Below are 12,433 nucleotides of genomic sequence, written 5' to 3' on the forward strand. Positions count from 1 at the left end.
TTTATTAAATTCAGAGGTTTTTTTCTTAATTAATAGTTAGGGACTACAACTAATGTATATGTTGACATGCTATGAACTATGCATTTTTTGAAGAACCATACACATTTGAGTGATAGAATCCATTTTTCTGTTTTTTAGGTACCGCCCCTGACGAAGGGCCGGGTGGCCCGAAATGCATTGGGCAGGGAAAAATTACCAGTATCTTTAGGTAAAACAAACATTTATGTTGAAAGAAAGTTTTTTGAAATAATTCATGTACCGATGGTGTTTATGTACATAAAGTGTATATCACGTGGATAAACAAGACATGTTAGTAAAGATATGAAGTTGATAACACAGAAAATTTGTAGTGTTTTTCGTACATAACGTGTCAAATATGTGTTATAATTTGATGAATGTAGTAAGCAATTTCCTATAGTGGAATCGCAACAGTGCGCAGAGGGCAAGCGGCTACGCTTGATTTTTTTGTAGCGTGAATGGTGTTCCCACACCAATGCTATGAGCCAGAGGCTAAGGCCAATACAATTCTTCAATGATTGTGGAAATTTGCATCAATTACAACATTATGTGATCCGGGGTCACAATGCAATTACTACAGATATACAGCCATTTCTTCTCCTCTAATAAAGTAGCTATTCCAAGTGTACGGTTACTTCGAACCGAGAAAACTTTAGGTAGTGTGTAATAGTACAAAAAATTGCCCTTTACGATTCCTACGTCTGCAAACAAGTTGAAGAAGGTCTTTGTAGCTTGGTATGGTGTGAAGGACACTTGCCCATTTGGGAACTACATAAGATATCCCTGAAATGTCTAAGTAGTAATTATTGAGTTGGCTCACTGCAATTGGCTGGGTCTAAACTGGGGTGGCATGGTGAGCAAAAGAACAATGGATTTAACCCTGATCTCTTGACTGGGGGTGAATGTATGATTTATTCAGCATTCCGTCCATCATTTGTGTGTGTAATCAGTGCTAATTTAAGGCAGACGTGAACAAGCAACCTGAAGGTGAGCAACTCTCTAGCAATGCACCAAACTCAGTTCCAAGACCTGAAGCGTAAGACAAGAAGCAGGATTTCATAATCATACACCATGACTCGCAGAATTCCTTAGGTGCCAGTGACCATTCACTCAGCTACCACTTTTAAACTGTCCCTACAGAATCTACTGATGTGCTAAGTGCCATATGCAACTGCACATCTATTTAGGCTGATGATTACTCCCTAAACAACATGTAGGGGAGCAATCAAATGTACAACACAGTGTTAAATAGTGTCGAAATTCCACAGGACAATAGTAACAGTAACAACATTTGTACAATGTATATCAAGCCATAAACTCTCAAACATCCTTCAGAATAACATCTAAACCAAAAATGTTCACAACCCCAGCCCCGTTTTACATTTTACTAAACAGTTGACTTCAACTCTCGACTGAAAAATGCCATAATATTTACAGAACACTGGTGTTTTGTAAATATTATGGCATTTGGTGAAATTAAATACATTACTTCAAAGTAAGATGAGAACCAATGTGTGGGATGTGTGTGTGTGTGAGGGATGTGGGTGTTTGTGTGTGGGTGTGTGTGTGCAGGGTTAAAAATCCTACAACAACTCAGCAAGGAGACTGTAACAAGTCGTTCTTAAGTGTTATTTCATCGTAATGTACGTCCTACAATGTCTTTTCATCTAAATGCTGTAAGCTCTTAAGTGTTATTTTATTTTAATGAACTGGAACACAGAAGCATCACCTGCTGGAAGTACTGCTCCTTGGCCTGTCTGATGTCACTATGAAGTTTCTCGTCCAAGGTGAAGACGAGCTCCTCTGGCAGTGGTATGTCTCGTACTTCAGGTGACCCCTGTGGTAAAAGACGTGAATGTTCAGCATTATCTCCATATGCATACAGATGTGAGACATGAACTGTATATTAACTAAATGTGGCTTGTGAGGTAAATGTGAAGAACCAACTCCTCCAGTATAGTGAGGTATGTCATTCAAAATATCTTTTCTTAAATTGGTGCTACGTGTTACGTGCTACGCACTTTTGGTCGTGGTGTGTTGTAGGCGGATAATTTACCTGACCTGGAGAAACTAGCAGGCAAGGAGCCGCCACTGAGTATTTACTTGTATTCAAAGAGAACGAAAATTAGGTAAGCAATTCAAAGACTGGGTTTTTAAATAAATGCATATTTACCCATTCCTTTAGAGATTCTCAGCGTCCAGAATTCCTATTATCTGTTAGTATCTCCGCGTGGAATACCCAGTGGCAGCTCCTCCGCTAAGGTGGAGGAGCGTCGCCCCACTTCCTTTTAAAGGAAAAATAAAATGATAATAACAGAATGTTATTATGATTTTATTTGTTCCTGCAGCGGGGTGGGCGGGGATGCTCTGCTCTCAGAGCAGGGCAGGGGAGGAGTGGTTAGCCCACTCTAAATGCGAATTGATGCTTGGATGGCCCTCTCTGGCCGGCCAAACATTTATGCGCACTCTGCATGTTATAGAGCCAGCATGGAGAACATGCCCAGGCCCCCATTCCCTGGCTGAATGCCAAACCACCATGCTCAGACTAATCACAATGCTGCATTGCAGCGTTCTGATTGGTCAGGGGAGTGTGGGTGCTTCCTGGTACCTGTTCCAGCCGCCAGGAGAGACGCAGCGGCAATAAGGTAAGCTTTTGTTTTATAGTTTTTTTTAACATCACTCTACCTCCCCTGATCTGTGCCAGCGGCCACTTGGAATACCACCCATTACCTGCTAAATCCCCTGGAATTGGAAATAAATGTGTAGAAATCGAATTGCTGTGTAAGCTTCCACACAAAACTCCCTTTAGAAGTGGTTCTAGCACGCCAATTTACAACCTGCACTGAACAGCTGGTAAATGGGAGCACTCCACTGGCTTCCACAAGAGGCAGAGGTGGTGGGAAGGGCGCTGGAAGGGTAGGGACCACAGGACAAGGAGGACATCTCATACAATTTTACTTGCCAGAATTACCGGACAGTAAAATCTTGTCGCCATTTGTAATTAGGCGAAGCTAATTTCCACATCAGAACTGGACTTAGACGACGAGTCAATGGCAGGGTAATTCTGCAGCTCCTGTCGGCCCGGACCTTTTGATACAGATTTGCATGCTTATTTTCACATGAACCTGGTCACCGACAACAACTATAGTGACCGTCAGGTATCGAGAATGCAGTAGCTTAGGGAACTCCCTGCAGCAACATTCGGGACCTGTTTTGTACCGGGAACTCAGTGTCACCCCAGGCCACCGATCCGGCTGATCCCACAGTATGAAATGGGAAACATTGCAACTAAATGAAGATAGCATCTGTTTATCTCCCTAAGTTAGCACAAGACCTCCTCAGAGTGCCGCACTGCATCTCCAGCATTGCCCCCGACTTCTTTGGCTGAAAATATCAAACTGGTTCAAGGATCACCGCACCAACATGCCTGACCTTAAAATGGTCCTGTTTTAATTCTCAGTCCTTGGTACTTTAAATTGGGCACAAACATTAAACAAACATTGCTCCACAAGTCCAGCACAATCGCACTGCATGCAGACTAGTATACTGGGTTTTGGATTCAAAACAGTTGTGCAGATTTACGATGGCCTGCCGATCCTGCCTGACCCCAAGATGGTGTTGCAAAACTCATTGTGAGCAAGGCTATAATTTGCTTAAACCCTAGTTTGCTCTCCATGGCTTTGACCCTGACTGGTACCAGTGTCTACCAGTGATTGTGAACTGATTTGTGCTGAACTATCTTGAGGTACTTCTACTGTAAGACAGAGAGTGTTTGAGGCTCACCACAGGTACCTTGATTTGGGTCTATTGCTGTAATATTAAAAAGCTGCGGGCCCTTAAATCATCTTCTGATCTGGCCTCCACCTACGGCTCTGCAACTCATGGTCTGCTATACTACCTTTAAATCCTCTCTTCCTTCTGCTAGCTGCTAATTCTGGGTCACAACTGATCGGGGACATAACTATGTATACTAGTGCAATACAAATGTGCACCCAAATCCATCTGCGTAGATATCCCACTTCTCCCTACACTATCTGGGCAGTGACTAAACAGCATGACCCAAGTGCTATCAGGTGCGTTGACCTACATTAGCCAGTGACTTTGCTCTTTCTGCCCTTCTTGCTCCACCTCCTGTACCAACCGCAAGGTACTGAATACCGTCTGGCAGTTACAATCTAACATATTTTGTTTTCGTGCCTGGAAGCCTCAAAATAACAAGCTACAATCTCGAAGCACCTCGAATGCCTCCATATGCCACAAATCAGTTACACCATGGTGGAAAAAGACTCCAAAACATTACTAAAGTGCTTCAAAGCTGACCACCCGGCTCCAGAATTGCAGATAAAAGGGAAAACAGACATCAACGTAACCATAGAAATTATTCTAAAGGAGTCAGCTGATGTCCATGAACTGGACAAGTCTACTAGAACAAACACAGACACCATGCAATTGGAACTAAGTACTACAAGGGCAAACATTAGAAATATGACAGAAAAATTCTCAAATGCGGAAGAACAAATCAGCATCGTGGATGACGCCTTTTCCAAAACAGAAAAAAAAATGTCATTACTCCGATTGTCCACGAAAACACTGCATAAAGAGGTTGCAAAGCTGGAAGACAAGAACCACAGGAGCAACCTGCATATCTTTGGTGTCCTAGAGGGCTCTGAGGACTCTGAGCTCTCCTGTCTTGTTTGTTTCCTACTGGAGGAATGGCCTCCACAAATTACTGCAAAAACCACAGTTGATGGACAAAATGCAGAACAATGTCATACATTCACCCCAGTACAGAGATCTGGGCCTAAATCCATCGTTTTTTTGCACTCCACACCACCCCAGTTCTGACATGGCCATATGCAAATCAGTCTGACCATGTGTCTCATGGGAACAGTCCAGCCGAAAAACGATTGATTGGTGGTCCACAGGTGGGCTTTATGAAAGGTAGATGGCCAAATTATGGCACACGATTGCTCTGCCATATACTAGAAAAAGCAAAAACATTGAATTCTGAAAGGGTAGCCATCCCACGATGCCTTAAAAGCATTCAATAGGGTATCCCAGGTCTTTCTTAAGAAAATCTTAACAAAATTCAACCTCAGAGAAAGCTTTATCAATGTGGTTGACTTATATGATTTCCTTAAACTCACTACTGTGTTTCCAAGGCCAATCCACACTTCCAAGTTCCCTCCCTTCCTAAATTGATTGTGGTTGTCAATAGATAGGGTCCCCAGATCTCAAGATACAATAATCTACTACAACCAAACTCTTCTCGTTGAAAACGAGGTCTACTCGAGAAAGGGAACATGAACTTCACTGATCCATGAACATTGGAAATTGATTTGGAAATCGGTGGTCTCCCATAAAATGATAGCTGCACTCTCTCAAACCAAGTTCTGGCTCCATCATAGAATTGTTTGGACACCTCTTGCCTTCATGAAGTTGGTCTGACAGATGATCTAAGTTGCTGGAAATGTAATAAAATAATTGGCTATTTAACACATTTACTCTTTACTTGCAGAGCGTTGTTTCGTTCGGGACTAGGTTTTTGGGTTCCGTATTAAACATGAGTTCCAGCCGATTGTTATGAGTTTTCTTGACCCTCGTCTAAAGTCTTACTCTGACGCATTACTGTTAGACATTCTATTAACAACAGCTTGTAAATCCATCCTTTCCAATTGGAAAGAAACTGCAACCACATCCTTTACATCTTGGCTGAAATGGATCAAACATGTCAGGAGTGCTGATAACATTGCTTTACAACACTCGCCATGGAAAAGACAACATAGGCAACTGTGGTTTAGGTGCGATCCTTATTTTTCTACTACTAAACCCCCATGCACACAAAACGGATGCCCGCCTCTCTTCTGCCAGAGGATCTTATGACAGTTTGACAACAGTGAACCTTGATCTGTGTATACTGTTCAAGGTATTACTTGAACATGATGCCTTTTTCTTTGCTCCTTTGTACCTTATATATTTTGAAAATCGTTAATTGTATTATCACCTTTCCTTGCAGGTGACGTCGTACTCTTTCAACTGATCTTTATATAGCCTTTTGGGCGCATACACTTTACTACAGTCATCTTCGACTATTTCACAGAGATCCATGTAATTTTGTAAATGATTTCCTTTTACCTCCTGTTTATTTTTTAACTTTGACAAAACATTCATGTAGGCAAGTGTCCTTTGTATTTCCTTTTCTTATTCTTTCATGGGATTATGTTTATATGTCTTCTATATGCAAAATTTCAATAAAACTTGTTGAAATCTAAAAAATGATCCCACACTAGAATTTCCAAATCACCTAACTTGTAATCAGGCCATTAATGCTACGCTGTCTCTTTCATACAATTTTGCAAATCGCATCTACATCTGAAATTGAAAGACACCTCCTGCATGAATGGGGAAAAGTGATATTGTCACCCAGTGTCATGGCCTGTGTCATGGTATTCTTCTTTATATACCTCACGAGTGTGGAAAAGCAAAGGCCTAGATGCATCATTTACTCCATATTGTATTCATGTACTTGCTATGTGTTTTCAGACTATGTGCATGTCCAAAAGTAAAGTAGCAAAACAAAAAGGGACCTGCTGGGGAGCACAGTCAGTGGAAGGTCACCGGCTGCAGACACAACGCTGAACTACGCCCATGCTACGTGGCAGGGACCAATGTTGCAAGCGCCTGTAGCAAGCAGGAAAGAGCAGGAAATGCTGACAATTACAAGCAAGGAAACAAGAGCATAGTGAAAACCAACCAATGGTAAGTAATTGACGGGCTCTAAGCCTGTGTATAGCCTCTTTACTGCGGTGGTTATTCCGCCGCAGTGATAGACATTCCAATCACGGGCGTGGTCATGACAGCTCCCGGCCATCATGAGGTCACGCCCACCGTGACTCATGATGGCCGGGAGCCGTCATGAGCATGAAAGTGAGTGAGACAAAGGGATTTGCAAATTGCTGAAAATATATTTCTCAAGAGACTCCTTTGCCTCCCTTCTTCGGCATCTACCGAACTGATCCACAAAGAGTTAGGGTTGGATTACCTAACCGACCTAACAGGATTAAGACCCCTTTTGGCTTGGAGGTCTATTTGGTCCAAAGATGAAACTGGTTTTACCAGGCGATTAATTCAAGACTGTTTACGCCTGGACAATGCCCGCCAGATCCCGTGGTTAAATTATGTTTTAACATCCTTTAAGGAACTCTTTGACTTGGACCTCCACGGTGACCCCTCATGTGCCATTGATTTATCTAAGCAGGAGATTAAAAGAGTTTTTCTGGGGCATAATTATAACAGACGTAAAGAACAATGTAGCCATTTTTCAACACATGTTTACTACTTTTCCAACAAGGAGGAAGGGTATGGCATGCCTATGTATTTAAAAGTTATCACCAGACAGTCTCATCAATACGTACTTACAAGGCTGAGACTAGGTATCGTACATAACCTGGTGGCATTCCCGAATGAAAATCTATTCTCCCACCCCTTGTCCGTGTGATGGAATTACTAAACAAAGCACGCTGCACTTTATGCTAATATGCCCACTGTATAAGCATCTGCGTATTTGTTACCTCAAACCATTGTTCAGGAAATACTCTGTATTCACAACTGTTAAAGCCATGAGATTTCTTTTTGCACTTGCCACCCCAGATATTTGGTTTTTCACCGCAACCTTTATTTTAAAATCAGTATCTGTTAGAAAAAGGTTTTTTTTTAAAGATCGTGCCATTCTAACCCTGTCGCTGCTAAGTCCATGATTTGCCCTTACCTGAGCTGTGGGAGCCGAGGAGGTAGCAGTAGCAAAGTAACCCAAAAATCCCCCCAAACGCCAATTTCTGATAAAGGGTCACACTGTGCATACTTTTACACTTTTAGTCACACCGGGGTGCATTTAGCATGTTTACAACGTGCTCCATTCGCCTACAGGATCTCTTGGCGCTGGGCTGAAACACTGAGAAGTAAACTGACCAAGGAAAGCAAGGACTACAAGGGAGAAAGAGCCACGACTTGATAGTTTTCATAAATTATAAGTAGTTGTTAATGAATTAAATATTTTGGGGCAGCGGATTCCAGCTATGAGGAGCTGGTATTGAGGAAAACCTTGCAGCATAAGTGATATCTATGAAAACAAAGGGTGCCTAGAAAAATCGAACTTGCATAGCGAAGAAATCTGGAGGGAGTATATTGGATACATTCTGTGAGATATTACATTTGGAATCTTCTCAGACAAAAAATGTTGAACCATACAGAGGGTTTTGAAGTTCACAGTGGTGGCAGGTAGCCAGTGTAATTTATGAAGAACAGGAGATGCAGGACAGTGACCATCCTTACCGCCTGGTTCTGTATAGTTTTAAGTTTAGAAAACAGACTTTTATAATACAAGATAAAGAATGTAATCGCTGGCATACAAAGCTGTCTAAAATCCTAAAATACTAGCAACATAAGGGTGCAGAAGAGCTGTAAGTAGATAGGCCCAGTAACATGAAATCGAGCGTTCAGGTGGGATGAGTGAAAACACCGAGCACGAGTGGCTGTGCTCTGTTCTCACGGAGTGGTGTTATACCATGTTAAAGAGTTTCACAAAACAATCCCGGTCTTAATTGACAGGCTACGCCAGAGAAAATATCTTGAGAATTTCTTCTTTATGAACCAGGCTCCAGTCGGTTTCACAAATACTAGATGAAGCAACCACGCTGCCTTCCACGGCGGTAGTGCATTGAAGATTTAGATCAGACAATAGTTGCACAGTGAGTTGGCTGTTCTTGTATACCTGGTTGTTGCATATGGGCAGTTGAGCAGGGGGTATGTTTGATTTACGGTGCAACAGGAAAAATACTTAACACAGACCACTTTTTTTTTTTTTTTTTTTGCACTTTCTCAAAAAATATTTTTGAGTTTGGTTGCACTTCCATTTGGTGGTGGCTGTTTGGCATTTATTTCATACACCGCATGTTGTATATGGTTGAACAATTCATGTAAAAATTTTTATGAGAGCATATATTATTGCTGAGGGGCCTTTTTATACCACAGTTACTCTTGACGAAGGGCGCCCCGCCCGAAATGCATGTTATGTTATGTTAAATTTAGCTTATAAAGCGCACGTACGCCCGTAGGCTTCATGGCGCTGTAGGAAGTTTTCAGAAGCACAACACAACAACAGGAGGACAACTTAGAACATCTAAGGATAGGCTTCTCTAAAAAGCCAGGTCTTAAAGGCTAGTCTAAAGGCTAGAATATCCTCATGTGACCTTAAAGAAGCTGGCAAGGAGTTCCAGAGGGAGGCAGCAAGAAAATGAAAGGAGCTGCCGCCCTGACGTTGTTTCCTAACAACCGGCACCGTGAGCAAGTTTTTGTGACCAGAACGGAGGTTACGGGAGGGGATGTATCTGGCAAGCAAGTTGATGATAAATTTGGGGCCTTTGCCTTGTAATGCCCTAAAGATAATGCAGCCGGTTTTAAAAGCCGCCCTCTGGGCTACCGGCAGCCAATGCAGATCTGCCAGGCCTGGCCTGATGGACTGCCATTTAGGAAGCCCACAGATCAGCCTGGCCGCCTGATTTTGAACCAGCTGCAGCCTCTTGAGCTGCCCGGCTGGAAGGCCCAAATATAAACTATTTGAGTAGTCCAGCCTAGACAGCACAAGGGCGATGATCACCTGGATCAGGGCAAAATGGGTTAGGAAATGGGCAATCTTTCTAATCTTGCGCAGCTGAAAGAAGCATGCGGAAACAACTGACCCTACCTGACTTTTCAAGGAGAGGTCTTCACTGAAGGTGACTCCAAGGCTCTTAACTGTGCAGGATTTGGAGGGGGGATTTCCCATCTCCGGAGGCCAAAATTGAGGTCCCCAGCTGAGTTCGCTCTTCCCAGGCAAGATCAGTTCAGTCTTGCCTGGGTTAAGTTTTAGGTGGTTAAGGCCCATCCATCTCTGGATATGAGCCATGACCTCTCTAAACTCAGTGACAGCATCCGGCGACCCCAGGGGGAGAACCAATTGCAGATCATCTGAGTAGTTAAAGATCCACACTTTGAATTTCCTCAAGGAGTACAAGAGGGGACGCAAGTATAAATTAAATAAAAGGGGAGACAGGGATGAGCCCTGAGGGACACCACAGTCGTTCTTAATTCTAGGGGCTGTGAAGGTGCCCAGTCTCACTGCTTGAGTCCGGTCAGACAAGAATGATTCCACCCAGCTCAGGGCAGTACCTCTGAGGCCTGCCTGCTCGACACGGCCGACCAAAATAGTGTGGTCGACCGTGTCGAATGCAGCAGACAGGTCAAGAAGCACCAGTGCCTGGTGGACGTCCCTGTCTGCGTTACACCGAAGTGTATTCTGGACTGCCAGGGTTACCGTCTCGGTCGAATGGCCTGGACGGGCCTGCATTGGGTGAATATCTGCATGGTTACCTAGGATGAGATGCGATTTCTAATGTGCCGCAGAAAAAAGCCTGGATGGGCATTTCGCTAACTTTTAAAGTTTGGAATCACGCTGCCTCTGCGTCTACTTTGAAACAATTGAAGAATATTGGAATAAACTTGGATTACAACTGATTACTTGGTGAAAATTGCACACTTGTCGTCTTTTGACTTTAACAGTTTATGTGCAGATTGAATGGGCTGCGGCCGCGGTGCACCAGTACGTTTTGAAAATGTTTGTATCGTGGTACTGGGGCGGAGTAGGTATCAAGCCTGCATGCTATAACTTGCCATTGAGCTTCTTTAAAAAATTCGAACCCTGAGAAAACCAAGGTGTGCACTCAACCATCTGTTCTTGAAACCACTGGCAGGTACAGCTACACCAACTGGGAAAGGACTGGGGCCCCCGTTTACAGGATAAATATGCCCTGGCAGGGAATACACAATAACATGAAAGACACATCTGGGCAAGGTGAATAACAATTTTTACGGGCAGGATAGTTTCAAAACAATTCAAAAGTAATTGCAATAAATCTTTTAAATATTTTTAAAAAGGATGTTTATTTTTTTATTTTTTTAATAATATATTAAAAACTGTTATTGCTATAATTTCTCAAACAATACATATACATTTTTTTGTGTGTAAATATTTAAAGATATATTTTTTACATATAAAACCTCTATTGTAATCATTCAGTGCGATCATATACAATGGAAATGATACAGGATATAATACAGAGAGAGTCTGTACGGCTTAAATCATTGCATCAAAAGATGTTAACAGATTCCATGTACTAGATGTAACATTATAGCAGTAGATAATCTATACTAATATAATAAAGAGAGAGCCCAAACCTTTGAGACGGGTAATCTCAGGAACCACAGCACCAATCCCAACACCCAATACAGCGTTGGAAAGGGCAGTTGCAGCAAAAGGACATAGGCTATGCAGACGCCCACCATATACATTTAAAAGGTAAAAAAACCGTGCCAGCAAAGTAGTCCCTTGTGGGCGTGTCTGCGTTGTGCTGTGGGCGTGTGCTGGGGGCGTGGCAAACGCTGGGGGCGTGTGGTACGTTCCGCCCTTCATGCCATGTCTCATATCGTGTGCTAATCCCACCCTGCTCCCTTTAAATACCCCTGCACCCCATAATCATTACCCACCCTTACTCCTTAAAATACCCCAACACCCTTAAACACTAACCCATCTTAACCCTATAAATAAACCCTGTACCCTAAAACCCAAACCTATCCCTAAACCCTAAAAATACCCCTGTACCCCAAAACCCAAACCTAGCCCTGAACCCTTAAAATACCCCTGTACCCCAAAACCCAAACCTACCCCTCAACCCTAAAAATACCCCTGTACCCCAAAACCCAAACCTAGCCCTGAACCCTAAAAATAACCCTGTACCCCAAAACCCAAACCTACCCCTGAACCCTAAAATACCCCTATACCCCAAAACCCAAACCTAGCCCTGAACCCTAAAAATGCCCCTGTACCCCAAAACCCAAACCTAGCCCTGAACCCTTAAAATACCCCTGTACCCCAAAACCCAAACCTACCCCTGAACCCTAAAAATACCCCTGTACCCTAAAACCCATACCAATCCCTAAACCCTAAAACTACCCCTGTCCCCATAACCCAAAACTATATCTGAACCCTTAAAATACCCAAACACCCCAAAACTTATACCTCAATACCCCAAAACATATACCCCTATACCCATACTTACCTTATCCACACATAAAAAAAAACATGCTTTTATCATTCATGCATTTACAAAGTATTTCGTTGTAAATGTATGCGTGGTAGAAGCATATAAAATGTAATGCCATGCGTTATAATGACATTGCGGAGTCATGGTACTTTTGTAATGAAAGTATGCGGAGTGATGGTATGCATAAAGAAAGTTCCGGAATAACCGGTGTTTACCCTCCCCCGGTGAGTACATTGGTGGCACGGCGGCCCATATCTGCAGCAACATACTCATATTTT

The 12,433-nt window shown here is 42.8% G+C and overlaps 1 protein-coding gene across 2 annotated transcripts in view; it reads right to left on the bottom strand.

Annotated features, from left to right (window-relative positions):
* The window catches only part of LOC147688907 (peroxisomal carnitine O-octanoyltransferase-like), a 633,161-nt gene that overhangs the window by 151,134 nt on the left and 469,594 nt on the right, over window positions 1–12,433 (bottom strand). For both annotated transcript variants that reach the window (XM_086941804.1, XM_086941803.1), the window contains exon 11: window positions 1,748–1,855. In XM_086941804.1, coding sequence (XP_086797930.1) covers window positions 1,748–1,855 — 108 coding nt within the window. The remainder of the gene's footprint in view (window positions 1–1,747; window positions 1,856–12,433) is intronic.

The sequence above is a fragment of the Lissotriton vulgaris genome, chromosome 10, assembly GCF_964263255.1.
Source record: "Lissotriton vulgaris chromosome 10, aLisVul1.2, whole genome shotgun sequence".
NCBI lineage: Eukaryota > Metazoa > Chordata > Amphibia > Caudata > Salamandridae > Lissotriton > Lissotriton vulgaris.